Source organism: Choloepus didactylus, chromosome 4 (assembly GCF_015220235.1).
Source record: "Choloepus didactylus isolate mChoDid1 chromosome 4, mChoDid1.pri, whole genome shotgun sequence".
In the NCBI taxonomy this organism is placed as follows: Eukaryota; Metazoa; Chordata; class Mammalia; order Pilosa; family Megalonychidae; genus Choloepus; species Choloepus didactylus.
Genome location: NC_051310.1, coordinates 48,633,264 through 48,657,291, shown reverse-complemented (window position 1 = coordinate 48,657,291; position 24,028 = coordinate 48,633,264). Strand labels below are relative to the sequence as shown.

Here is a 24,028-nt window from a genome sequence, read left to right as displayed (position 1 = left end):
AACGTCCGTGATTAACTGTACAAATATTAGAAATCTCTTTCATGAACTAGAACAAATGTATGACACTATAACTAGAAGTTAATAATAGAGTTGTATATAGGGAAAAAATATATAACTATTGCAAACTATATACTACAGTTAGTATTTTAACATTCTTTCATCAACAGGAACAAATGTTCTATACCAATACTGTGAGTCAATAATGGAGGAGTTAGGGGTATGGGAGGATTTGAGTTTTCTTTTATGTCTTTATTTCTTTTCTGGAGTAATGAAAATGCCCTAAAAATTGAAAAAAAATTATGGTGATGGATGCACAGCTATAGGATGGTACCATGGGCAACTGATTGTGCAGTTTGGATCTTTGGATGATTGTATGTATGTGAACAATCTCAATAAAATTTTAAAAAAAGAATAATAAAGGTCTACTGGTAATAAAAAAAAAAAAATCCAATGACCAATCTCCAGGCCTCATCCTGCTTGACCTCTAAGCGGCAATTCACTCACCCCTCCTTGAAACACATTCTTTACCTGTCCACAGCAGGGCTCCTCACTCTTAGGTTTCCTCCTATCCCTCTGAGTGCTGCTTCCCAGCCTCTTTGCAGATTTCTACTCATCTTACAGACCACTAAATATTGGAATTCAAGGGTGAGTTCTTAGACCCGTTTTCTAGCTACACTCAATCCCATGGAGCATTCAACCAGTCTCCTGACTTGAAATATCAGCACTATCCAACAATGCCCAAATGTATGTTTCCAGCTAGGATCTCTCCCCTGAAATCCAGACCTGTCTACCCAATGCCTACTTGCCATGTGCACTTGTCTGACTAATAATCATCTCAAATTGAGCATGACTTATCAAAACTTAACTGCTAATTCCACTACCCTGCTAAAAAAATTAATAAAAAAAAAAAAAAAACCTCTGCTTTTTCCATTATCTTTCCCATCCCTAGAGATAAACAGGTCAAAAAAACTGGAGTCATGCTTAATTTTTCTCTTACATTAACATCCCACATCTGATCTGTCACCACATCTTATTGACTCTACCCTCAAAATATTTTAAGAATCTAACCACTTCTCACCGTCTCCACTACAATTACATTGGTGCAAGCTACCACCCTCTCTCACTTGGATTATTGCAATAGTCTCTCCGAAATGTCTCTTCTTCCCTTGCCCCCCTGGAGTCTATTTTCAATATAGCAGACAGAGTGACCTTGTTAAATATGTCATATCATGACATTTTCTGCTCAAAACCCTCTAGAGGCCCCCATCCACAGAATAAAATGATCTCCAGGGCCCTGTATGATCTGACCCCATTACTTTCTGACCTCATCCCACACCATCCTCTCCCTTCCTTGCCCTATTCCAGATGCTCTGGTCACTCAATTCAACTTTATAATGGGAACACAACCTTCAATAGGTATCCTTTCTCTACTTTCTTTTTACCACTAACCATGATGCTGTTTTCTAGTCAGGCTTCCCCTACTTTAAATTTCTGTAGGCAAAGTTCTGTCTGACAACAGAAGAGTGTCAGGTACCACAATAGGGACATTTCATTTTCACCCCTGCTCAGCCATTAGGCCCATACTCTATGAACTTATTTAATTAAGACTCAAGCCAAAGATTTTCAAGGCAGTGCTTATATAACAGTGTTCACAAGATGCAGCTTCACAGGAATCCCAGTGATTTTAAACTGCAAAGCAGCTTTCATCAGAGGCACATATGTTCCCATCCTACACTGGCTGCTCAGCAGTGTTCCAGCTGACAGTATTTCAGCCTAAACACAAACTGATGAAACACCTATAACAGATTTATCAACAAAATCCAAACATCACTGTGCTGAATTCACTGTGCACTCTAGAATGCTATTCATTAAAGGCTGACAGAAAAGGAATTTTAGCCCTGATTGCTTTAAACTTAGTCCCTAGCACTGAGAATGGACCTTCCTTTCCCTCCTTTATTGCCTACCACTTCTAGTCCTAAAAGTGTAACAGAATACTGACTTTAAGAAACTGAACATATTTCATCAGTGATGCTGGTAAAGTTACCTTCCGTTAACCCTAAAGTATAAGCCTATGTGAAAAGATTAGACACCTGATTCAACCTAGCTACTAACATAGAGCATCTGATCATTTTTACAGTGTTATTCCATGAGTTTAAGGGATTGGGGAATGATGCGGTATCAAGGAGAGAAAACCTGGCTCCAATGAATACAGAAAGGGGACAAGAGAAGAATCCCTGAGAAAATGATGGAGAAGAGGATGTACATAACACAACAGGACTTCCAAAGAGCAAGGATCATATTTAAGAGACAAGAAGCCAAGCAGACAGTGGAGTAGACTTACAGGTTAAGTAGACAGATATTATACTGACGAAACACTGATGGATTTAGCAAGGTTGGGATATTTGCTATGGACCAAGCAGCTTGACCCAAAAGTTAAATAGCAGTGGGAACATTTAGATCAACAACAGTATAAATGTGCACAGCAAACAAGTGAAAGAGAAGAGGAAGAGGAAGAACTGAGAGAGCTATTAAGAAACAGAGACTGCTTCCAAGGATGGAGGATTGAACACATGTATCTCTGCCCTCCCCCCCACACACAAAACATCCTGCAAAATAACATATATGCATATCGTGAAAGGCTTAATGCTACAAGGACAAAGAGAACAGAAGACAGAATAGCAATAAAATTTTAGAAGCTGGAAATCATAGGAACAAGTAGTATCTGACTTAGCAGGTCCAAGACCATTGAATCTTAAACTATCAGTAGGGAAAGCCAAGGAGCAACTTGATTAGTACTACAGAACCTTCAAATATCTCAGGAATTGCCATCACCAGGTACACTGGGAAATGAGAGAGTGAAGATGGGGCTGAAAGTATGCTTAAGAAACAGATGGACACCCCTTCCTAGCTGCCCTCCTTAATTCTACAAAGCTAAGCAATTGTGCCTCTCATACCCCAGCAGAAGATTAAAGATTTTTCTTCTGGAGCAGGTAAAACAAAGGGTTTTTGGACTGAGGGAACAGCAAAAAGTAGTGGTACCATACTGACATCAGGGAGTTTATGTGAAAGTTTACACATGGAATGCCAAACCCTTAACATTATTCCCCAATCAGCTTCCAGAAAACTGGCAGCAAGGCTTATATTCTCTGGCCTGGAGATTGGAAGATTCTTCTCTGGGAAATTTGGCCTATTCAACAGAAATGACCAAAAAAATACTGATGCTGAGAATTTCCCCACAAAATAGCCCAATCCTATCTTCCTATATTCATGCCACAGTCATAAGGCTGGCTACAAACAGGCAGCCAGAATAATCAGGGATCTGAATAAAGCTTCTCCAACATTAGAGACAGAGGCCCAAACCAACAAATCAAAAATTGACTTGAAGGAAGCAGAGATTATATGGGATGTAACATCCTCAGAAGGAGAAGATTTTACATTCATGAAATAACAACAGAATGTTATGAAAAGAATAAAGCAAAATTACAAGATGTCTTGGAAATTAAAATATGCTGGCAGAAATAAAAACTCAATAGAAGGTTTGAAAGATAAACATGAGGAAAACTTTTAGAACACAGAGTTTTTTAAAATGATGGAAAATTGTGGAAAGGGGATAAGAAAACTGGAGAACTAGTCCAGGAGATCCAACATCCAAACAATAGGCATTTCTAAAGAGAAAACAGAAAGAAGGAACTCGTCAATAAAAACCTGAAGAAAATTTCCCAGAAGTGAAGAATAGAAATTTCCAAAAGATAAAACAGGCCCTTAAGAGTCTAGAAAAGTAGAAGAAAATAGACCCACAGCAAGGTGCATGGCATTTCATGATACTGAGCATTATTTTTAGATTCTAAAGGTTTCTAGAGAGAAGGGAGAAACAAAAACATGTTATTTACAGAAATCAAGATTCAAATGGAAATCTTCTGAAATGTTCCATTGAAAATCAAAGACAGAGGAATAATGCTTTGAAAACTAAGTCAGGAAATTATTTCTAACCTTTAAATCTCTACCCAGAAAAACTTTCCATTAAGGGTAAGGATAAATGAAAAGCACTTTTCAGACATATGCAGTGTCAAAAAATATATTTTCCTTTCATGTGTCCTTTCTTTAGAGGCGATTGTAAGAGGTGCTCCTTCAAAACAGATGTAGGAAACAGAGGATCTATAAAAGACAAAAGCAAAGGGAATCCTGAAGATCATGGATAAAGGGAGAAAGCAGGGTGAATGCAGTGGGTCAGGCCAGTAAAAACTAGTCCAGACTGGAGCAGGTCAGAAGGCTTCAAGAGATATGCCTCCAAAGAGGAGACGCTGATTACTACCTAACATGATCATATTGAAATAAAAGTTAAATAGTGGAGGAGAGTTTGGGAATGAATTAATGAGAAAGCACATAGAAAACTAAGAAAGAAATTTTAATAGCAATTACCTAATTACTCAAGGGAAAACTAAACTTTGTACAGGAAAATAATCATAGCATACTATATGATTCAGTTATAAATAGAGTATGTATAGTTATGATGCTGAAAACAGACTATTGAGTCAATCAAAATCATTATCTAACTATACTAAGGAAAAAGATCTTTGGAAAACGAATATGTGTATGCTGTGGGGCCTAAAGGAAGGGAACAAAAAAGAAAATTATATTTTCATCTTCCAAAGATGCAAATCAATAAATAATGACTAAAACTGAAATTCCTCTCTAATAAGCATGTTATTTAGAGATAATAGAAAAATACCAAAAAATATATTTAAAATATTTTAAAGTAATATCTGAGAAATGGGGAAATACATGGAGGGACAGGAAAATGTTTTTCTTATTATAATTATAGCACTATTTGACTCTTTAAATTATGTGCATGTACTACTTTGATCTAAAAATTAAATTTAAAAAAAAAGCAAGCAAATAATCTGAATAACCAAGTAAAATAAGTTAGAAAGAAGCCAGGAAAACCAGAAGCACACAAAGCAGAAGGTAAGTCCTTCCTTTTCCCTGCAGGTCCTGAGTCCTCAGCTTTGCCTTCACCGGCATTATCATATTAACCAAATCCCACTGCAATCACCTTTCTTTTCTTCTCAGAACTTCTTTCTAATGATTAAATTATCTGTTGGAGGCACACAGCCTTAGGAAGTCTCTCTTCAAATATCAGAAACCACCAAAATTTCCCACTGAGTGAATGGAAACACTTTTTTCAAGGTACAAATTTCTCTAAAATATACTCATATGATTTTGTTTCTTTAGCAAACAACAACAAAAAGATTTGTGTTTCTGATCTAAATTGAAACAGTTCTGATTTTATGTTGCCCTCTATAGAACAGGACACCCATCATCAAATTCTATAGTTTGTCATCAAATTCTATGGCATGGTCAGTTGTTTTTCCAAACCATTTAAGTTCCCAAGTGGTTCTCTTCTGAGGTCAATGAACAACCGGGAGTATGGCAAACTCATTCATGCCATGATTCAATCATGGCTGAGTAACACACACACACACACACACACACACACACACATACACACACTCAGAGAAGAACTTTTGGTCCCTCTAATTTCTAGTTCTTCCTAATGACCCCTCTGCTACCCTCCCACTGAAACAGTGGCAGTCACCTTTCAAGGGGTGTGTATCTACATCTGAGAACAAACAAAGCAGCTCAGGTTCAAGTTTCAAATTAGACTTTTTTTTAAAGCCATAGCCAAAACAATAAGCTTGAAAACAGATTTCTTTTGCAAGAGCCAGGCCCTGGAGACAGCAAATGGCTTTTTAAATTCTTGTTTTGTTTTTATTGGTAAAATCTTAGTTCTTCTCCCAGAACACATTGGACATGTGGGTGAGGGCATAGTGAAATATAGGTGGGCAGAATAGAAGGAATATAGGAAATGGTAAAAGAACCCAATATAGATTGAGGGGAAATCTGAATGCAGCAGAGAAGTGTATCCTACCTCCTATCTAGAGGCCTGGGAGACAAGAGGCTTGGAGTGAACCGTAAACCATAAATCACACACAGCAGAGCTACTGTTGTTGAAAAGTGAAGTCAGCTATATGTTGATTCATCTAAGGTTTTCAGGGTTTTTTGTGTAAAAATTTAAACCCACCACTAAAATAGTTGGGGCTGGAGAACAGTGTAGCTTTGCTTTGCCCCAATTTATAACTTTTTGAATATGGAGCATCCAAATCATTTCATTTGTTACACTAAAGATATAGAAGTGAACCAGACAGACAAGGTCCCTGTCTTCATGGCTACCCGTTTATTTGGAGAGGCAAACAATAAACATGTAAAGAAAGAACAAAGGAATATAATTACTGACCATAATAAGGAGGTAATGAAACATAGAATGACAAGGACACATTAGGCAGGGTGGGGAAGAAAAATCTCATGGCACCAAACCAGGATAATAGTGGCATGAAATATCAATCTCTGATGATTTTCCCACCATAGAGCTAGAAGCAAAAAAGCATCCTCCTGAAGTTGTTTCCCTCTTGGCACCATCACCTTAGCTCCCTTTCTACTCCCTACCTGCCGGGCACCACCACCCCCACTACCACCACCACCATGCTTGACTAGTCTCCTCCCTCTTCTGAAATCTCAGCATCTCTTTTCTCTTCACTGTGACAGTGAACAAGCTTGAAACTCAGTCCATGTTTGTATGTTAATAGGAAGTAGAGACACCCTTCAGAGAACAAAATGGCAGTTTCACAGGGGCCTTCTTGAGTCAAGGATACATGAAGCAGGATTTCTTATGGCAGAAATATCAGGCAAAGTGATCAGAGGGATATGGGGGAGTTGGCTGGCTCCCCTTACATTACTCCTTATGGGGAGACATTGCTCAGCCTATCAGGAGAGTTGCCCTTGATCGTTCAGTAATTTGTTCTTGATGTCATAATTTTCAAATTTTAAGGGGAACAGAATAAGATGATCCATCAAGACAAGCAGAGAAGAAATAACCAGAGAGGTGGGAGAGAAACCAAGGAAAGGGAAACATCAAAGAAGGTGAGTGACATATTTCCACATGAATGAAAAAGTATCCATGGACTATACAAATGTACCTAGAGATGGTGCAGGGAAAGAAATCCAACCTCAATAGGGAGTAAATGTAGTTGAGGAAGTGCAGACACATGCTTTAGAAAGCTTGCTTAGAAATGAAAGAAGAGAGAGAGATAATAAGTGAAGACAATGCAAGGTCAAATGTTTTATTCGCATATGTATTTTTTTATTGAAGATATATGAGCGTATTTATGGGCTGATGAGAAAGAGTCATCAGAGAGGTAGACAATACAGAAGGAAGAAAGGAAAATAGTTGGAGGAAAAAACCATTGAGCAACAAAGCATATCTTTGTCCACGCTCTGGACCACTCCACTGAACTCTAGACAAGTAAATGTAACTGACCTCTCACCATGACATCATCCCAACTTAGCGTGGCAGTTGTTAGTACCGAAAACCTTAAAGTAATTCCTCACCCTCTCTTTCTCACACTCTCATGCTTTGTTGGTCCTAACCTGACATATGCCCAGAATCCGACCAAGTCTGACTACCATCACCATCATCTCTCTCCTAGACTATTAACCTGTCTCCCCTGTTCCATCCATGACTCTTTTCAGTCAATTTTCACTCAGCAGCCAGAGTGATCATTATAAAATATAAAACAAAGCATGCCATTATGGTTCAAAACCCTCAAAAGTCTTCCTGTCTGACAGAACAAAAGCCACTGCTCCAGCCTACAATGCCCTATATGGATTTCTCCCCACACCCAGCCCCTGACAGGATCAGAAACATAAAGGAATACACATGGTCTCCTGCTACCCTCCTTTTTCAGAGAAATAAGAGGAAGGCCACCTACTGAGAGGCAGAATGGTGGTCATAGTTTGGGGAAAGGTGGGAGGAGAAAGCGGGGAAGTTGTACCAGAACAGCTGCTCAGCAAAACGTTAAGAGGAAGATGACCTAAAAAGTAAAGGCTGGTAAGACTGCAAATCATATATTTCAGTGGCACCTGTTCACATGGCCGTGTAGTTTACTCCAGTTAGTGCTCAGCAGTCCTGGAATAAAAGGGACAGATGGATCCAGATTAGGATTTTAGAGCACCGTGCAGCCAAAGGACAAGGGACAAAGGAATCTGCAGTATTCGGGGAGAGGGTGGGGGCACTGCTCTCTCACCAGGCCTTCATAAGGGAAAGGAATTGGGGAAACAATCCCACTAAGACAGTCCTTTGAGGCCTTTCCCAAGAGGAAGTGAGTCAAACTGACAGAGACGCAAGGACAATCCAGTGTAAGAAAAGTTCCCCAGGTCTGTGCGTCCGACCCTAAAGTTCTTTCAGAAAAGCCAATAATAGACCTGCCTCCTTCGCCACAGCCTAATTAGAGGCATGAGTTAAGAGTCCTTCCCTTGAATTCATTTTGAATCAGTGAGGTGACCAAATTTTAATTTGGTTGGATGGTTATAAATAAATTAATTTAGGGGATGGTTATAAATAAACTTTAAAGAAGACAGAATCCAATAGCATAGCCACAGAAAAAGAATCAGTGAGACTTTCTTAAAGCCCCCAGTATTTCCTGGAAGTCAATTTGGATATAGATCTCATCCCATTAGGATCTTCTTATCTATAACCACAGCCCAAAGCCAGTACTGTGCTTCCAGGGAGGCCTAACTTAGTAATCACCCTTGATGTAAACATTAAATAAGGAGGTAAGAAGCAGTCACTAAGGGACTGGTTTAGAAATGGCTCCAAAGAAAATCACCTCTGAGTATACCAAAGCAATTCTCAAAACCAAGTAAAAAGGCCTTTGGGTATGACACTTACTTGAACAGATTCTAAATATATCCATCTATGGACTTATGAGTCTTTCAGCCTACAAAAAAATTTCCAAGTATTTCATTTCCAACAAAATTAAAATCATATGTCAATTTCATATGGGCTCATGTAGGCCCCCACTCTTTTTGCTCTAGCAGAGCACTGCTTAACCTATCAGGTTGGTCTATCTTGGGCAATATATGCATCCATAAGAATCAAAACTAAATTACTGGAAGTCATCAAATAATCCTGTAGTTGTTAGTGAATAAAAGTCTCCTCTGACTAAAATATCTATTCTTAGAAAGTGGGGTTTCATAAAAACTTCTCTCGATCAATTTTATTTTCTATTTTACAACACAAAAGGAAAACTCTATGTATGTGTTGTGCATATAATAATTGAATTTCAATATATCATGTTGAATTTGAAAATTGATTCAGAAAGAAAGCAACCTTGGCAGTGAAAAACACTATATACGTATCATCCACCTGCTTGTTATAGGTATCAATTCACCTAGGTTAATGGCTACTGATGAGTTTATTTTCCCTTTACATAAAGGAAAAAAAAAGTTTGGATCCCATAAAGACAAATTCCCAATATGGCTCTCTCCAGACAAATGGCCAATGAAACTGCTCATGAAAGGTCACTGAAGAACGCCTAAGGCCAGCCAGATCTCTCCTGATTTGCTGTCACATTTGTCTTATTTCCTTCCTCCTTTCCCCTTCCTTCCTGAAACTCTCTCACACTTTTTAAACTACAAATCCTCCTACTGGAGCCAGGCTTCTTTCTTTCTGGCCTCTCTTTTTAGTACCCTCTGGGACTCTTCTTTCTTAAGTGTCCAACCTTGGACAGCTTTATTCTGACTCTACCTGTGCTCTTTGGAAATCTATTACTTTCCATAAACTGTGATTCCCAAAGAGATTTCTCTATGCCTTACCTCTCTAGAACCCAAAATCACACTTCTAACAGCCTAATGGACATCACCAGACGACTGGCCTGCCAGCCCTCTAAACTGTTCTTTTCTGACTTAGAAAACAGCTTCATCACTCATTCAACTGAATTATCCAGAAATCTACAAGTCCTTTTAAACTCTTCTTTCTATCTTACTCCATACATTCATTCATTCACCAAAAACAATTGTAAAATGTTTCAGAAGTGTTATATTTGATCTTTTAGATATTCCAAAGAAACCTCCATTTTACAGATGACAGTTTATATCATCGATGTAAATTCTTAATTATTGATGACAAAAAATTTGAACCTAGGTTTTTCTGACTCCAAAGCCCACGCTCTTTTCACAAACCGTGCTGCTTGTCCAGACTGTTTTCATACATTATTAAATATACAGACACTGTATGTCAGAGGGCTACAAAGTTGGATTTTGGAAATTAATTTTATTTAAAAGTATTTTTTAGTCATTCCATTGTTATCTGCTTAGTTTCTAAATTGAGGCAGCCTTACTCACATGGTATATGTCAGTCAGAATCTGTTCTGCTGTGATGCTATGCAACTGAGACTTTAAAAATAAAAAAATCTAAAAACTATGGATATGAAAATTGGTGTGGTTTAATTGGTAGGGAGGAAAACTAGTCATATAATGCTAAGCTCCAATTTGCAAATACGATATAATTGATGGTAGCTCAAACAGTCTAAAAACTTTCTGTGATTTACTGATATGACTTATAACACAGCAGGCAAATGGTTTAGCACATTTGGAAGTACAATGGGACCATCTGCCAGTGGGATGTTTAAGAAGGAAATCTTGAATCTCCCATGTGGGTGGTTCAGGGCCACTGGACAGCATTTAGTTACACACTGGTCACGCAATGTTGCAGAGGAGACCAGTGCCACGCAGCGCATTCTCAGGTTGGTGAGCTCCTTTAGCACCTTCTGTGAGGTTTAGATAAATGCCACAACGAAATAAGGGCATTGCCCTAAGCCCGACACATAGGAAAAGGAATTAAATTGAAGATAGTGCGGCTCAGAGATTGAAGATGGGGGCAAGGGCCTGTGTAACCTTGGTGAGTTTTTGAATCTCTTCAGGTTTTATTTTTTTCAATTGCAAAATGTGGGCTAACACTCCTTATGCCTGATGTTCTGAGGATGCAATCAAGCCAATCCATGAAATGGAGTTGGTTTGGAGATGAGGTTACTACGGAAAAGGAAGAGGTATCTTTCAGAGGTAGTTGCAACTTTTCATGTATACTGCTTGTCTTGTTTTATGGAGAGAAATATGTGTCTCGTATGGAATGTGTTCTGAGAAGAGTTGAGAAGGCAGATTTTCAGGGAATATTTTGGAGAAAAGAAACGATGTTTTTGGAAAGAGATGTATTTTTCCTTATAGAAATTAGGCAGCTAGGCAGACTGAAGGACATTTTTCTCAGAATATAGGAACCTGCTCAGGGTTGGGTCTGTACACCAGCCTAGTGGTGATCTGAAGGGCATTTGATCCAAAGGGATATCCAGGCAGTTTAACAATTAGTTGTTGTCCTTTTCCAAGATTTTTTTTTAAATCTCCTACAAATATCAATATGAGACTTCAGCAGCCTCAGATATAATAAGTTACAAGTTAAATTTTTTTCTTGCCCTTGCTCTTGTTCGTGTAGGTAGGAAATGGAGTGTGAACATGCTGATTTTCATTTCTGGTTTTAGTTTTAGCCAGATGGAGAGAGCTTTAAGCCTAATGTTTATTTTGGAAACTGGGTCAATTCTTTGTGTCTGCTCTACCCCAGCTTGTAAAAAGACTTTCTTTTTTTTTCTTTTCTTTTTTTTTAATGATCTGAGTATCCCATGAGGAAGAATATTTCTTGGACCCCAAAGTTACACGTATCTTTTTTCATGATTTAGTGGCTTCAGACATATAGTTTAGTAGTTAGAAAAATACCATGATGTGGACTTTACTTTGTTTCCTTTTCAAAACAGAAATTGTGTCTTTTACAGGAATGTTCTTTTATATTCACATTTCTTTTTATGCCAAGTCACATTTTCGCAAAGTCTCTCAGACTCTGTAAAGATTGAATTTTCCCAGTAAACAACAGAAAAATTTTTCAGGGTCCTATTAAGTACCTGGACTCTTTATGAGGATCTTGGTCTTTGAAACTGCCTTGTGTCTTTGTGTCACGTAACATGATTTAATTTAATTCGTTCAGCATTGCACCAGGTGCTCTGCTAGATACTGGTATTGGGGAGACAAAATGGATACCTCCCTGCCCTCAATAAACTAGTGGTATGGTGAGGATGTCAGACAAGAAAATCACCCAACTGTGCCCATCTCTCTCTCTTTGACATCTCTATCTCTAGCTATCTTTATACTGTGAGGTAAGAACAAAGACTCTGAACAGGGGAATACAGATAAAGAAGTGGGGATTAATTGAAAGGCTCATGAGAGTAGGGTTTGTGTTTGTCCTGTTCACCATTGTGTATCTATCATGAAGCATTATACCTAGTTTATAGTTGGGCTCATTAAACATATATTGGAAGGAAGGAAGGAAGGAAGGAAGGAAGGAAGGAAGGAAGGGAGGGAGGGAGGGAGAGAAGGAGGAAGGAAAGGGAAGGGAAAGGAAGGGAAGGAGGGAGGGAGGAAGGAAGGAAGGAAGGGAAGAAAAGGTTTACCTAGCTCAACCTGAGGGAGTCCAGGAAGGTTTCTAAGAGGTGGTGACTTGAGCTCAGAATACAAAAAACACATAGGTGAATGAAGTCGAACTTAGGTGCTTTCTAGGCAAAGAGAATATATGTGAAAAAAACATAGGCATGAAATGGCTTGACCTTTTTAGGGAACTCCATATATTTCACTTTGGCTTGAGTGAAAAGTAGATGTGGACAGGAAGATACAGAAGAACTGAGATGTCAAATAGCCTTACACGGCTTGATGAGGAGTTTGGATTTTATCCCAAAGATCTGGGGATAATGGAGAAGGATTTGATTCCAAGGAAAGGATGGCAGCATGAAAGATGAATTAGAGGAGAAAAAAGGCTGTGGGCAGAGAAACCAGTTAGTAGGCTGTTTCAGTAATCCAGGAAAATATAAAGTAAGGTGGTCTGAATGTGGAGGAAGGTATAGTTTTAAAATTGGCAAACCTTAGGAAAAGATTCATAAACACATTAAGAAGACAAAACACTGATTATGTCAGCCAAATGCCACACTCTTCTGTTTTATATCCATCAGAAGAGATCATCAGTGTACTAAGGTGCTATCTGAACAGCAGCAAAATTAGTCAGTCTGCTAATCTGTGGAAAATAGAAAATTATTATGGGCTCAATAATAAGATTATATAGATCAAATGGTTTAGAAAACATTTCAGGAAGGCATCATTAAGCATTTTATTAGAAAATTAGCAAAGAGATTACTGACATCTTGATCTAACTATATATATACTATTTTCCACAACTGCTGCAGAATGAAACTGCAAAATATCCTCTTTCACAAAATCCCCTGTAGTGAATTTTATGAACATCAGCAGTTAGTCAGGTTCATTCATGAATGAACAGATACGGAGAAAAGGGGACCTGACCATCCCGGGGTGATACAGCTGCCACCAGAGCCAAAAAGGTCACTCAAGGCATGGAACATGCTAAAACTGAGAAAAGAAAAATTAGAGGCAGGGGAAGGCATGGTGGTAGACATATATTGAGAAAAACCAAACAACCCTACTGGTTCAGAAAACTGAGAAGGAGGATTCTCCAAATAGGTAAACATAGGAACAAATATTTCCAATCTAAGAAATTCCTGAGTAGCAGGCAAAGGGAAAATTCTGGGATCTGCTGACATAGAAGAAATCTGGAGGGAACATCAGGTGACTGGGTTTAGGAGGAAGCCATGGTCATAAATTTCATTTGAAGACTTGCCTGATATAAACAAGGAGAGCCTTGCAATTGTGGCCCTGTACAAAGACCATATGCAATTGACCATTAGGTACCAAGAACCCGGGAATCATGGAGGCAAGGGCAATAAAGGAAAATAAAAGAGCTCAGAAAAGACCTGGGAACTGGAATTCCTGCCATGGAAATTTCAAAATTTTGCTGGATGGCAACAAAATTTCAGATGACTTTTCTCCAAGAAAAAAAGGCAATCATCTGCAAGTGGTTATTACTTTTCTCAGTAGAATATAGGAGTCTGGTGTCTCCATCAACCTTGTAATACAACATTTCTCTCAGTTGTTGAATTACGAGATTATAAGTGGTGCTTCTCAGCCAGCCAGCACAGATGGACTGGAATCCTGGCACAACTGAAAGCATGAATCCTTCTGTTTGCTGCCTTCCTCTTCCTCCTTTCTCTCTCTCTCTCTCTCTCTCTCTCTCTCTCTCTCTCTCTCTCTCTCTCTCTCACACACACACACACACACACACACACAAACATACAACACTAAATTTCTGCTAGGTCTATGACTGCTACCACATACTGAGTCCTGGGAACACTGGTGGTTTGGTTTTATTTTTGTTTGTATTCTTTGGTGTTATTGCGGAAAGCAAACAGTGCTAAGATTGCAAAAAGCACAATCTCCACATTTGGTTGATATCTTCAGTGTGTGTGTGCCTAATAAATTTTGGAACTGTGGGAAATTACTATATTTTACAGGTCCTGACAGTTTTCTACCATCTTTTTGGGTTGTTGCAGAGGAAGTATACCATGAGTTTATCAAACCAAAGGACCAAGAAGGAAATGAAAAGGCATCTCCCTAGGGCATTCTGGTCTTAGAAACTGGACTTGGTCACATCATAAAAGGAAAACCAAAATCAACAGGCAGTAAGGCATCAGAAATTGACATATTCACAGAAAACTATTGCTTGGGTGTTGAAAGAAACTCAGGGAGGAGAGGACCACTTTTAAGAGCATGTCTTCATCTTGAAATCAAGACAGGAACTGCAGAAAATGGAAAGAAAAGAGGAGAAAAAATTCAGATCTAGCAAGTGTAGTTGGCCTTACAACAGTTAGAGAAGGAATAGGACCAACGCTAAGAAAAAGGAAGTTTTAAGAATCCAACTGAATATTTGAGAAAATTATCAGTATAGATAGATTCGGATGGGAGATGGTAGAAAAGTGGTTGGAGAGAAAGTTGTGGCACTTCCACTAACTTCACAGAACTTGTATTAACAAGCCTAGTGAGAAACTTAGGGTTGGGACAACTAGCTAAAGGAGCTACTATAGTCCCAAATTAAGATAATATAGGTCAGTTCATCAGGGGTTTCACAAAGGAATTAGGGCTAAATCTCTATGAATATGCATTTGCCTGGCATATATCTCTATCAAGGGCCTAAATGGGGTAGATTCAAGGACAGAAGACCCAAATCATAACCATTGGGACATACTCAACTTTATTCATTCATACAACAAATCTAAGTTGAACATTGCAGTGCTAAAAATTATTCTAAATGCTGCAGATATAGCAGCATAAAAAGGCATAAAAAAAGTCCCTGCCCTTATGGAATTTACATTCTAAAAAGGGAGAAAAACAGAGAAAACAAGATTTCAGGTTTGTGTAGGTACAATGAAGAAAAGGTTAAAGGTCAGAGAATAAGAGTGACTGGCATTGGGGTGTTGAGTTTTGTTTTGTTTTAGTAAGGTAGAATTGGGAGGAATCTTTGAGGAGATGATTTGCATAGACACCTGGATTAATTCAGGATATAAGTCAGGGGGAGGAGTGTTATCAGCAGTGGGAAAAATAAGTGTGAAGACCCTGAGACAGGACTGAGCTCAATATATTCAGGGACAGCAAGATAACTAGCAGGGTGGAGTTAAGCAAGGGAGGGAATAATAGAAAATGAAATGGGTGAGGCAGACAAGGGCCAGATCAGTAAAGACTTGAAATATGGGGTAGGGAATTCCAACTTTAAGTGAAATGAAAAGCATTAGAGAGTTTTGAGCAGAGTAATAGTGTGTTACTTTGAAACTGCTATTTACCCCAGAAATGGCCATGTTCTTTAAATCCATTCCTGTGTGTGCAGATCTGCTGTGGCTGTGACCTTTTGATTAGGTTATTTCAATTGAGATGTGACCCACTCCATTCAAGGTGGGTCTTAATCCCCTTACTGGAGTCCTTTATAAAAGGATAAAGAACATGTAGAAAAAACCCAGAGAGCTCAAAGAAGTCTCAGAGAAGCTGAGAGACAAAGACACACCCACAAAAGCTGAGAGACGAAGCCAATGAAGCCAAACGCTGAAAGCAATGAAACCCGGGAGAGAAGGACCAGCAGATGCAGCCATTTGCCTTCCCATGTGACAGAGGAGCCCCAGATGCCAGCAGCCTTTCCTCAGAGCCCAGGTATCATCCTGTCAATGCCTTGAGTTGGACATTTTCATGGTCTATGAACTGTGAATTGTAAGTTAATAAATCCCCATTGTAAAAGCCAACCCATGTCTGCTATATTGCATTGCAGCAGCTTTAACAAACCGAAACAAATGGTGTGATCTTACTTATTTTAAAAGGACTGCTCTGGCTTCTGGGTGGAGATTGTGGGCCAGAAGGAACCTGTAGGATATTACTGCAAAAATCCAGGCCAGCAATAACAGTAGCTTAGTCTTGGGTGGTAAACTATGGAAATGGGGAGAAATAATTAAATGTATTTTAAAAGTGGAGCCAATAGGACTTGTTATGAATAGACGTGACATAAGAAAAACAGAGGAATCTAGGATAAATCCCTGGTTTGAGGCCTGAGAAATTGAGTGAGTTATTGGGTTATTCAATTCTACATAGATTTTATTTTTCTATTATTCTCTTGTAAAATTATAGCTTTGCCAGTATAGCCACTCTGGAAAATAATTTGGTGGTTTCCTAAAAACTAGACATACATTTATCATATGACCTAAAAATGCACTCCTGAGCATTTATCCCAGAGAAATGAAAACTTTTGCCCATATAAAAACCTGTACATGAATGTTCATAGCAATCTTAATGGTAATAACCAAAACCCAGAAATAATCAAAATACCCTTCAGTAGGTGAATGTTTAAACAAACCGTGCTGGATCCACATTTTGGAATACTACTCAGAAATAAGGAACAAATTATTGATACATACAACTTGCTTGGCTCTCAAGGGCATTATACTTAGTGAAAAAAAGCCAATCTCAAAAGGTCACAGTTTGTATGATTCCATTTATATGGCATTCTCAAAATCAGAAAATTATAGAGAGGAAGAACAGATAGTGGTTGCCAGGGGTTAGGGATGGGATGGGTGTAACTGTAAAGGGGTAGCATGAAGGAAATCTTTGTGATGAAGGAACAGTTCTATAATATGCCACATAGAACTATACAAACACTTAGCACCAATATCAATCTTGATATTGTACTCCAGTTATGTAAAATGTAACCAGTGGAGGAAATTTAATGCATTGCCAGTAAAACCTCTGGAAGGTGCCAGATACCTCTTGTGTGGATGTTACTCCTGATGCCTTAAAGAGCTCTCTGCCAGGTACAAAGCTGTGAATTGAATTAAAATCAGAGTTCCCCTTCTGATTTTTTTATCACTGCATCCACACTGGTTTTCTTGTATTAATACACTCTAAAAAGTAAATTGTATTAATTCACATTTTCATTTTCTTACAACTGAGTAAAAATTAAATGCAAATGGTATAAGTTAAAAATTTTCTGAAACAAAGTAATTTCAAAAACAATTTTTTTAATTCAACTATGCTCAAATGTAAGGCAAAAGATACCAAATAATACACTAAATGTTGCATCTATCAAAATATTATCTTGTAAATTTATAAGGTATCTTTTATTCCAAAACATCTGGGCACTTTTGGTGTACAGGGATCAGTTTAATTAACCATCAGGGTCTCTGTGAATGTAAGAACATTGTTCTCCTAAAAGCCTCTAGAGCGAACACTCAGAATTCTCCCTCTTTTTCTAACTGTAACCTCTACCAGTAAATAGAGTCTGTATGTATGTCTCTATTCCTGCACAAAGGAGTTGGAGAGACAGGAGGGAAGCGACTGCTAACATTGGTACTCCAAGCTTGCAGACATTCTGAACTCTGAAAACTTCTACCAGACATAAGATATTGACCCTTCCATGGGCCAACTGACATCCCTGGACTCTAATATCTTTCCTATTCATAGCTTAGTACCTGGCAGCTTTGTAGTTATGTCCAATCTAAACCTCTGCAATATGGGATCTCAAAAAGAAAGGTTTACATCAAAAACTAATGGCCATGATCCAAAGGCTTATAAGGTGCTAATATAATAACACTAATCACACCTACTTCCTCCAGTAAAACCACCTTAAGTTTACTCTAAGTATCAGACCTAGGCTTGGATAAATCTTCTAAGTCATTTTGAAGATGTGGGTGATGGTGAAGTCTTCCTCAAGATCTTCTTTTAGAAAAGCTTCTTTGTATTTCCTAAAAGTTTTGGTCTTTTGATGTCATCTGGTCTCAGACTGGGTGTGGAGCACACAGTCTTTGGCACCATCAAGATGCTGAGTGCTCAGGTAGGCATGCTAAATACTAGACACTCTTGTAGGTGCACAATGTGCTCATATTTACAATCTGTTCATCCTCTCAGACACATGTATATTCAGCCTAGACTGTTTGTAATAGAGGCTAGATTTATAAAATGTCTTCACTAGTCTTAATTGTAAAAACTTACATAAAACTGTATTCTGAGATCAACCTTAATTCGGGAATTCAATTATTAACAACATATCACACATCTGATTCTGTCTACTTTTTTTTGGAATTTGACACATGGCTAATAAAACCTACGGAATGTGCCAGATGCCTTCTGTCTAGGTGCCAGTCCTGGACCCAGCAAGCGATCTCTGCCAGATACAAAGCTTCAAATAGAATTGAACATCAGAGTTCCCATTCTGATTTTTCAATCACTCTATCCACATTGGTTTTCTTGTATTAATACATAAGTAACACATATTAATTCACATTTTCATTTTTTAAGGCTAAATAAAAATTAAACTAACGCAAATGATATAGAGCAATAACCTTTCTGAAGATACTGTAGTTTCCTTTTAATCCTGTCAGTGATTAGAGCCAGGAAAAATGCAAGCAATAATAATAATAATAAAATTCAAGATACTTACAGCCAACCATCATCATGGCCACCGAAAACATCTTCTCCACATCTGTGGTAGGAGCTATGTTTCCAAATCCAATGGTTGTAAGGCTTGTCATGGTAAAATAGAGGGAGGACACATACAGTGAATCCTTGCTGGGACCTCCTTCCCATATCCCTGCACTGGTGTTGTATCTATATGGAGTCCCAATGCTCAAAGCAAGCTGGTAGAGCCAACTATCTATTTGGATGGTGTTTGTGACTTCGTCGATGACCTCGTAGTCCCCAATGCTGTACCATATGCAGGCCAGCCAGTGGGCGACAAGTCCAAATACACACACCAGGAGCACAAGGACCGCTGCTCCGTACTCCAGGTAATGGTCCAGTTTCCTAGCAACACGACCCAGTCGTAGGAGACGCACCACTTTCAAAGAACTGAAGAGACTGCTGATCCCCTGAATAAAAGAAAAGAAATGACATGATGCTTGCAGAAAAGAAGTGGAAGCAAAACAATGGTTCATCTTCATAAACTTGATCACTCATTTACACACTAACAGCATACATTAAAAATGGCTCTGACTTTAAGGAAATAAAAAAAGGCAGAATGAGAAGCAATTTTTTTCTTAGTGCAGATTCCTTCCCAAGCAGAATTAAGATATTTATGAATCATTAGATGAAGAAATTTTTCATTAGCTAAGGAAGACCCAATTTATTTCCATAATTGGAGTATAAATGGCACAGAGAAAACTGAATAACCAAAGAAGAAAATTTTCTAAGTATAAAAATAGGGAAGATGAATAGAGACTTTCAATTTCTTCTTGTAAAACTTTTCCTGTACTCTAAAAGGTTAATTTATATTTCTTATATTATAATAGCTATAAACAGCAAGACATCTGAAAAAGGAAGTCCAATTTTACTGATAAGTAAAAGGGAAATAGTACTATGCATATGGAGAGAATGAGCAAATATCACTGTTGGTCCCACTTCCTCCTGCCACAGCCATGATAAGAAACAAATTTGTAGAGCAAAGATGAAAAAGTGAAATGAGCTTCACCTGGATTGGGGACCTAACCTACCAAATCCTATCATCTTCTAGCAATAATCAAAGAAAAGAATATCAAAAAGGAACAGAAGTGAAAGATGCATATTTTGTTGAGAAGCTTAAAACACTAAAAAAAAAAATTATCCAAATGAAAATATAGTATAGATTTTCTTAAATCAAAGAAGGTCCATAGTTAAATTTTTTTGAAGAATATAATAGGCCACCCAACAAGATAGGTTAAATGCATTCCTGATGCAGATCACAATGTAGGCACGGAGGGAAGGTAAAGCAGCGATCAGGGAAACCTCTCACTGATCATCACTTTCAGGTTTCATTTGGGTGAAAGCAGAGGAATCTATAGATTCCATGACTTTCTTACTGCTAATTTTATCTCTCAGTAAGGAATCCAACGTAACTTACTCTGAGCCTAATTCTGGCAAACCTACAGGAATTGGTGAAGTGGAAAAGATGAAACATTTATAAGAATCTAATTATGGTATCATAAAGTTCTTAATCGCTAAGGTGAAGAAGGTTAAGAATATATCTAACATGTTATACTTTGTTCTATGTCTTTTTACATGTTTGACATTTTTTCATAATATAAATTTAAAAGAGAGAGTGATCAAAGAAAAGGACAAACAAGGAACCCTGTGGCCCCAAGCAAGGGAAGGAGGAACTGGATCAGTCCTGACTATTTCCTGTCTCAACCTTGGTTCCCTTGAAGCCTGGCTCTATTTCAATCCCTGCTTCTCAAATTCTGTGACATCTACACAGCCTGAAAATAAATCCTCATTTCACTCGAACATTTGTAAAAAGAGAAGAGAAAATATTGGACCTCAGGTAGTTAAAAAAAAAAAAGGTAGAATTAATAAAATTCAGAAGAAAAACTGGCATAATTCAGTGACATGAGTTGCTGAAAGGTAAGAAGGTTCGATAGAATTTGGAAGCTCTCAAAAATGAAAATGTGTAATCATGAACAAGAAAAAAATAAATATTTATTGAGCACTTCTATATGCAGGGCTTTGGGTTGGGCCCTGGAGACATTAATATGCTTTTCTTCTGCTCCAAAGAAGTCCATAATGAAAATGCATGAAAACTCAAAAAGAGATAAATTTAAAAATAAAAACAGTGTTGCTGTACATATTAAACAGTGTTGCTGTACGTATTTTTCTTTAGTTAGCTTAAATGTGTAAAGGAACTGTGGAACTTTTGTTTAAATACTGCAGAGGAAACTCTTTTCTCTAAAAAACAATTAAAAACAAAGAGAAGGTAAAACAGAGAGGAAATCTTCATGTCCATTCAAACTATAAAACAATGACAACCCCAAACTAGAACATAACTGAGGCCTACTAGCATTAAGCCCAAATAGTGGAAGGACAAACTTCCCTGATCTCTGGCACAGGCTGATTGCTCCAAAAGGAGGTGGTCCATCCTGAGGAACACCGTTTCAGGACTTTTTTTCAAAAACTGTATCTTCTATAGCCATGTCAAACATTAACTAAATACACAAAATATTTTCTAAGCACTGTAGACTCTCCCTACCATGGGTTCTATGGCACCACTGGTTTGGGGCCAACTCCCCAACTGATATCTCTTTCAAAATCATTTTCTAAGGCTCCCCTTCTCCATGCTTCCATCACAGGGTAGGATTCTCATCAAGACAGCCTTCTTCTGGTTGATGTAATGCACATCCATGTCTCTACCACCTTCTATATCTGGATGATTCACAGGTCCACAACCCAGCACAAAACCCCCTCCTGAGTTCCCAATACAAAAACCGAATGCCTGCTGTGCTTTTCCATTTGGATATCCCAAAGGTGACCAAAAGGTAACGGGCCCAGAAGGAATCCTTCTCGTTCTCCGTATCAGTTCTCCATCTCCTACGCTTGTGAGTGGCATCACTGTTCACCCACTCACCCAGCTCTGGGCCTGAACCTCAACACCTCCTTTTTCCTGCCACATCCTTCTGGTTATCAAGTCTAAGGATTTCACCAACCAACATGCTTGAGAAAGTCCTCAAAATATACCTATTTAATAAATCTCTGAAAAGTTTCCTTTCTTTGCTATTCCCATGGCCATGTTTGATGAATATTTTATTTTTTCTCTCACCTGTGACAGGAATAGTCTCCCATTAGCCACCCCACCTCCATTATCACTCCTTCTAATTGACAGATCACAATACACAGGCTACCCATCTGGTCTTCTTAAAATGCATTTGGTTCACTTAAATGCATTAGATAGATTTTCTAGGTAATCATCTCACTCTTTTATCTTTGTCTCATCTAAAAATCTTTTAATGTTTGTTCAATACTTATAGGATTATAGGTACTATTAGGACATGCAAAGCCTTTCAGGACCTGGTACCTGCCCCCTGGACAGCACCTCTCCCACCAATTCCTCTGCATGCTCTCTCTGCTCCTGCCATGCTGAGCTACTTGCAGTTCCCAGCACACCCAGGCTGTTTCATGCCACATATAAGCTGTTCTCTCTGCTTAAAGGGACCTTCCCTCCCCCTCTCTTGGTGCCTAGAGTTTTACTTTAAGTTTATGATAGGGGCTCTTTCCTCTAACTGCATTTCTTTGATATATCCCTGCCTCCCCATTATTACTGTCATACCCTCTTCCTCATTGGAAAAGTTGGTGTCCTTCCTTTGTACTATCATACACTCTTTGCACATCTCTATTACAACATATAGCTATCACACATTATGGGAGGTATCCATTTGTGTGCATGACTTCCCAGGAAACTCTAGACTCTTTGAGGTGTAAATCTAGTGTCAATTACAAGGCTGGACATATGGTAATATGGTAAGCAGTCAATGAATGAATGAATTAGCTTATGCAACACAGACAAATGTGGAAGGGAAACCTTCGGGATTTTAGTTAATAATAAGCTCAGTGTGATTTGAAAGTATAATGTAGACCAAACAAAAAAGTCAATGTAACTTTGGGTTGCATTAATAGAGGTATGTCACCCAGTGTGAAGGAGAAATTCTTCTCAATATTGGAAGAATTAAGAGAGCATTCAGAAGGGAACTGACAAAACAATAACTCAGAACTATCCCCTCTTAGGAAATGCCAAAGGGATGGAAAAAGGGAGACTGGAGCAGGGTATATGATCGCTGTCTTCAAAAACAGTGCATGGATGAGAGGTGACCTCATTCTCTATAATTTTAACACTAGTGACCAAAATAAATGGTTGGACCTACAGGGATAGAATTATGTGATGAAGATTTTGACAACCTTGTACCATACACTTCCATGAAGGAAACCAACCAGAAAAGTAGATCATTCATCTCTACTTGGAGAAGACAGACAAGGTGATAATAATATTGAGCAATTTCTATATGCCAGGTAGTATTCCAAGTGCTTTCCATGTATTAACTAATCTAATCTTCAAAACAATCCTATGAGGGACTGGTGGCTTGATGGGCTGAGCCCTCTACCACAGGATTTACCCTTGGGAAGACTGTTGCTGCAAAAGAAAGGCTAGGCCTCCCTATAATTGTGCCTAAGAGCCTCCTCCCGAATGCCTCTTTATTGCTCAGATGTGGCCCTCTCTCTCTAGCTAAGCCAACTTGGCAGATGAAATCACTGCCCTCCCCCCTACATGGTATCTGACACCCAGGGGAGTGAATCTCCCTGGCAACATGGAATATGACTCCCGGGGAGGAATCTAAACCCGGCATCATGGGATGGAGAACATCTTCTTGACCAGAAAAGGGATGCGAAAGGAAATGAAATAAGCTTCAGTGGCAGAGAGATTCCAAAAGGAGCCGAGAGGTCACTCTGGTGGGCACTCTTACGCACACTTTAGACAACCCTTTTTAGGTTCTAATGAATTGGAATAGCTAGCAGTAAATACCTGATACCATCAAACTACAATCCAGAACCCATGAATCTTGAAGACGATTGTATAAAAATGCAGCTCATAAGGGGTGACAATGTGATTGGGAAAGCCATATGGACCACATTCCCCCTTGTCTAGTTTACAGATGGATGAGTAGAAAAATGGGGGAAGAAAAAAAAAGGCACCCAGTGTTCTTTTATACTTTGTTCTTTTTCACTTTAATTTTTATTATTATTATTTTTGTGTGTGTGGTAATGAAAATGTCAAAAATTAATTTTGGTGATGAATGCATGACTATATAATGGTACTGTAAACAACTGAGTGCATGCTTTGTTTTGTATGACTGCATGATATGTGACT

The 24,028-nt window shown here is 38.5% G+C and overlaps 1 protein-coding gene across 1 annotated transcript in view; it reads right to left on the bottom strand.

Annotated features, from left to right (window-relative positions):
* KCNH5 (potassium voltage-gated channel subfamily H member 5) overlaps positions 1-24,028 on the bottom strand; it is a 343,994-nt gene that overhangs the window by 222,447 nt on the left and 97,519 nt on the right. Inside the window, exon 7 of the mRNA XM_037835300.1 lies at positions 18,806-19,232. Coding sequence (XP_037691228.1) covers positions 18,806-19,232 — 427 coding nt within the window. The remainder of the gene's footprint in view (positions 1-18,805; positions 19,233-24,028) is intronic.